The 5,762-nt window shown below is 37.0% G+C and overlaps 1 protein-coding gene across 1 annotated transcript; it reads left to right on the top strand.

The window, feature by feature from the left end:
• Positions 1-296: 296 nt before the first annotated feature.
• Positions 297-1,582, top strand: LOC130455625 (UPF0235 protein C15orf40 homolog). The gene has a single exon (XM_056806509.1). The coding sequence runs from the start codon at positions 372-374 to the stop codon at positions 732-734; it is 363 nt and encodes a 120-aa protein (XP_056662487.1). The 5' UTR covers positions 297-371; the 3' UTR covers positions 735-1,582.
• The last annotated feature ends 4,180 nt before the right edge of the window (positions 1,583-5,762 follow it).

The following is a 5,762-nucleotide window of genomic DNA, read 5'->3' as shown; positions in this document are numbered from 1 at the left end:
ATTGAACAAGCCATCAAAGAACTCCCTAAGAAAAAATTCCCAAGGCCTGATGGATTCACAAGTGAATTCTATCAAACATTCAAAGAACAACTAATCCCAATATTACACAAACTATTTGACATAATAAACAAAGGAGTTCTACCAAATTCCCTTTATGACACAAATATGGTACTGATTTCAAAGCCAGGCAGATCAAAAGAAAAAAAGAAACATAAAGAAAGAAAACTATAGACCAATCTCCTTAATGAACATAGATGAAAAAATATTCAATAGAATACTAGCAGAAAGACTCCAGGCTCTTCCTCTTCCGCTGTGTCAAGAGGGCCCGGCTCCGTGCCGAGGCGGCAGCCAGTCTTACTTCTAGCACGAGGATGCCAAAGAAGGGGAAAGGCCAGAGTAAGGAGCCAGCGAAATCACTTCCTCCCATTGGACCTGTTGCGGTTGATCCGAGTGGTTCCATCACAATAGCCATTCATGCCAAACCTGGCTCCAAACAAAATGCTATAACAGATGTGACAACTGAAAATGTAAGTGTAGCCATTGCTGCACCTCCATCAGAAGGGGAAGCTAATACAGAACTATGTCGATATCTTTCCAAGGTCCTAGAACTTAGGAAGAGTGATGTTATCTTAGATAAGGGTGGTAAATCTCGTGAAAAAGTGGTTAAGATCTTAGCATCCACAACTCCGGAAGAGATTTTGGAGAAATTGAAAAGGCAAGCAGAAGCTCCCTAAAATAAGCCCAAAAAGCCAGATATGAACATTATGTTTCATGGAACCTTTTAATACTAAAGAAGTAAATTCATAAAGAGAAAAATCTAGATAATACTTGGAAGATAGTGCTTTGAAGAATAATAGGCCTCTGAAAATACTCTCCATAGAATGTTGGAAAAATAAGTATCATAGCTGATAAATGCAAAGTATGCTGTGCCCAAACTTCACTTACTACTGGTAATATCCAATTCAAAACATTATAGTCCAGTTTGTAAAATTCCAGACAGGTTTGATACTACTATTGGTCTACCCTAAGTTTATCTTGTGGACTACTACTTAAATTTTGTGGAACTAAACACTGAAAGAGTTGACAGTGGACTTCTAGTGCCAAGATGGTGGAGGAAGAAAACCACATTCCTCAGCCCTCCCAAATTCCCCTCCAAAAGGCACTAAACAAAAGCCTCATAAAAATTTTTGGAGGAAAAAATCCGCTTACCAGACCAGCACAGCCACAAGACCAGGTGAGAGGTTGAGAGCAGGCAGCTGCAAAGACAGATCACTCCCTGAGGCCAGCCAGCAACTGAACTTCCCCCTCCTGGACTAATCAAAACTGAAACTCCATCTCTCATGACTGGCCAACAGTGAAGCTCCACCTCTGAGCTGTCCATCAATGAGTTTCTGCCTCAATAAAAACTCATAGTGAGGACTTCCATGACTGCAAAGCAGCAGTGAGGCATCCTACCATGCAAGCCAACAGCTAAAGTAAAGGGCATGGTGCAAATCAAAAGTAAAGCTCCATGCCCAGTGTATGAAATGTGGAACAACACTCTCTTCAGTTCACAAATAGTTCAACATTAGTTTTTTAAAAATCACAAAATAAAATGATAAAAAAAAAAGAGTCTGACCGGATAGTTACTATGGTGACCAGGAAGTTCAAGATACATAGAAGAGGACAACATTGACAAAATAGCTGCATGTGGAGCTTCAAAGGAAAATACAAATTGATCTCAGGCCCAAAAAGATCTAATGGAAGAGTCAAAAAGAACCTTAAAAATCAAAAAGGCTGACAGGGACTCTAGAGATTACCTATTTTATCTATGCCATCTTGCAGATGTGCAAATAGACTCAGAAAGCCTGAAAGACCTACCTATGTTCACATAGATTATAAGCATCACTGAGACAGAGCTCAAATCTCTTTACCCTAAAAAGCAATGAATGTTTTCCATATGCCATCCTATTACCTTGCACACTGTTATTTAAAAGTGTTAAGAGAGATAAATGTATAGAAGCAGCTTGGCATAGTGAGTGGAGTCCTGGACTTGAAGTCAAGACAGTTACTTCTCTGAGTTCTAAGAAAGGCTTTTAGGCTGTATATTTTAGATGGATTGAGATCAGGTGGACAAAATCACAGGCCCCTTTTTCTATAAAGAAAACATGATGGATTTGTTGAATTGATAACATTTAAAATGTACTTTTAGAAAAAAAAAAGACTCCAGCAAGTGATCACAAGGGTTACCCATTAAGATCAGGCGGGATTTAAATCAGGAATGCAAGGATGGTCCAATAAGAAAAACCATCCACATAATTGACCATATCAACAAGCAAACCAACCAAAATCACATAATTTTCTCAATAGATGCAGAAAAAGCCTTTGACAAAATACTAGTTGAAAACACTTGAAAGTATAGGTATAGATGGACCTCTTCTAAAAATAATAAACAGTATACATCTAAAACCATCAGCAAGCATCATCTGCAAAGGGGATAAAATAGAAGCCTTCCCAATAAGATCAGGAATGAAACTAGGATGCCCATTATCATCTTTATTATTTAACATGGTACTAGAAACACTAGTGGGAGCAAATAGAGAAGGAAAAAAAATTGAAGGTGTTAAAATAGGTAATGAGGGGACCAAGCTATCATTCTTTGCAGATAATATGATGGTCTACTAAAAGAATTCTAGAGAGTCAACTAAAAAGCTAGTGGAAATAATCAACAACTTTAGCAAAGTTGCAGGATACAAAATAAACCCACATAAGTCATCAACATTTCTATATATTTCTAACACATCTCAGCAGCAAGAATTAGAAAGAGAAATTCCATTTAAAATCACCCTAGACAATATAAAATACTTGGGAATCTATCTGCCGAGACAAACACAGGAACTATATGAATACAACTACAAAACACTATCCACACAATTAAAACTAGATCTAAACAATTGGAAAAACATCAACTGCTCATGGGTAGGATGAGCTAACATAGTAAAAATGACAATCCTACCTAAATTAATTTACTTATTTAGTGCCATACCCATTGAACTACCTAAAAACTTTTTTTTACTGAATTAGAAAAAACCATAACAAAGTTCATTAGGAAGAACAAAAGATCAAGGATATCCAGGGAAATGATGAAAAAGAAAAATTCAAAGGAAGGTGGCCTTGCAGTCCCAGATCTCAAACTATACTATAAAAGAGTGGTCCTCAAAACAATATAGTGCTGGCTGAGAGACAGAAAGGAGGATCAGTGGAATAGACTTGGGGTAAGTGACCTCAGCAAGACAGTCTATGATAAGCCCAAAGATCCCAGCTTTGGGGACCAAAATCCACTATTTAATAAAAACTGCTGGGAAAATTGGAAGACAGTATGGGAGAGATTGGGTTTGAATCAACATCTCATACCCTACACCAAGATAAACTCAGAATGGGTGAATGACTTGAACATAAAGAAGGAAACTATAAGTAAATTAGGTGAACACAGAATAGTATACATGTCACATTTTTGGGAAAGGATTAAAACCAAACAAGAGTTTTAAAAAATCACAAAATGTAAAATAAATAATTTTGACCTCATCAAATTAAAGAGGTTTTGTACAAATTAGAAGGGATGCAACAAATTGGGAAACAATCTTCATAACAAAAACTTCTGACAAAGATCTAATTACACAAATGTATAAAGAGCTAAATCAATTGTACAAAAAAATCAAGTCATTCTCCAATTGATAAATGGGCAAGGGACATTAATAGGCAATTTTCAGTTAAAGAAATCAAATCTATCAATAAGCACATGAAAATGTGGTCTCAATCTCTTATAATCAGAGAGGTGCAAATCAAAACAACTCAGATATCACCTCACACCTAGCAGATTGGCTAACATGACAGCAATGTAAAGTAATGAATACTGGAGGGGATGTGACAAAGTTGGGACCTTAATGCATTGCTGGTGGAGTTGTGAATTGATCCAACCATTCTGGAGGACAATTTGGAACTATGCCCAAAGGGCCCTAAAAAACTGTCTGCCCTTTGATCTAGCCATAGCACTGCTGAGTTTGTACCCTCAAAGAGATAATAAGGAAAAAGACTTGTACAAGAATATTCATAGCTGCACTCTTTGTGGTGGCAAAAAAAAATTGGAAAATGAGGGGTTGCCCTTCAATTGGGGAATGGCTGAACAAATTGTGGCATATGTTGATGATGGAATACTATTGTGCTCAAAGGAATAATGAACTGAAGGCATTCCATGTGAACTGGTATGACCTCCAGGAACTGATGCAGAGTGAAAGGAGAAGAACCAGGAGAACATTGTACACAGAGACTGATACACTGTGGTACAATCCAATGTAGTGGACTTCTCCATTAGTGGCAATGCAGTGATCCTGAACAACCTGGAGAGATCTATGAGAAAGAACACTATCCACGTTCAGAGGAAAAACTGTGGGAGTAGAAACACAGAAGAAAACAACTGCTTGATTACATGGGTTGAGGGGATATAATTGGGGATGTAGACTCTAAATGAACATCCTAGTGCAAACATCAGCAACATGGAAATAGGTTCTCATCAAGGACACATGTAATACCCAGTGAAATTGTGCATCGGCTACAGGAAGAGTTGAGGTAAGGGAGGGAGGAAAAGAATATGATTCTTGTAACCAAAGAATGGTGTTCTAAATTGACTAAAAAATAAAAATAAAATAAATAAATAAATAATAAAATGAATCAAAATAAAATGAGAATGATAATAGTGCTTACTTCCTAGTATTATTGTAAGAATTAAATGAAATTAAAATTTTAATTCTTTTTTAAATTTATAAACATTTAAGGTCTATTTAAGTGATTACTGTTATTAATCAGAATCCTGGGAAATTGGGGACACTTTCATTAATTAAATTTCTTGATTATGTTAGGGCTCATCTAAACCCAGGTTCTATTTCAACTCTAATTATTAAATATCTTGGTTAAATATAAATTCACTTTCCTCCTTAGTAAATGCACAATTCAGTAAATAGGGCCTTTCTTTGCTAAAGATCCTTTGGCAATTTCAATGGTATTCCAGTATCATCTTTACAAACAGGAATTCTCTATATCCAGCAGGAATAGTTGGGAGAACATAGGATTGCAATTCCAGAGATAGAGAGGACCTCAGAGACCTTCTAGTGCATCCACCCCATTTTACAGATGAGGATACTGAGGCCTTGGGAGATTAAGTCACATGGCCAAGTTCAGATAAATAGTAGTTCAAAGAGGCAGAAAACGGATTATATTGAAAAATTGAAAAGTGCCTGGGAGCTCAGGGAAAGGAGTTTAGTCATCAGCTCAGGCCAGCTATGGGAAATGTCCAAAATCTCACCCTCCCTAGAACAATCCACAATCAGAGAAATAGCAGAGATTGAGTATCAGAAGGAATGTACATGGGCCCTGGGACATTCTTTGTAAACTGTTTTTAAAAACAAGCAAATTCTGACCTCCAGCACTTCTTAGCTGTGTGACCCTGGGGAAGTCACTTGACCTCCATTGCCTAGCCCTTCTCCACTCTTTGGAACTAAAACACAATACTGATTGCAAGACAGAAGGTAAGGGTTTAAAAAAAATAAGGAAGTTTGTTTCTTTTCATCTGTTTCTTTCTCCTAACAGTGAAAGCCATTCCATGTTAGTTAACTTGGGGGAAGAGTTCATTGAGTCAATTGAGGTTTTAACATTTAGGGTAGTATTAGGGCCCAGCATTTTTTTCTATTTCTCTAATCCTGAATTTTTGAGAGAGTATAATGACTTCC

Source organism: Monodelphis domestica, chromosome 7, assembly GCF_027887165.1.
Source record: "Monodelphis domestica isolate mMonDom1 chromosome 7, mMonDom1.pri, whole genome shotgun sequence".
Taxonomy (NCBI): Eukaryota; Metazoa; Chordata; class Mammalia; order Didelphimorphia; family Didelphidae; genus Monodelphis; species Monodelphis domestica.
The sequence above is the reverse complement of the archived record's forward strand: the minus strand, read 5'-3'. Positions and strand labels throughout refer to the sequence as shown.

Bases quoted from the DNA above. Each gene is read 5' to 3' on its own strand.
- LOC130455625 (XM_056806509.1), top strand. From the start codon at position 372: ATGCCAAAGAAGGGGAAAGGCCAGAGTAAGGAGCCAGCGAAATCACTT.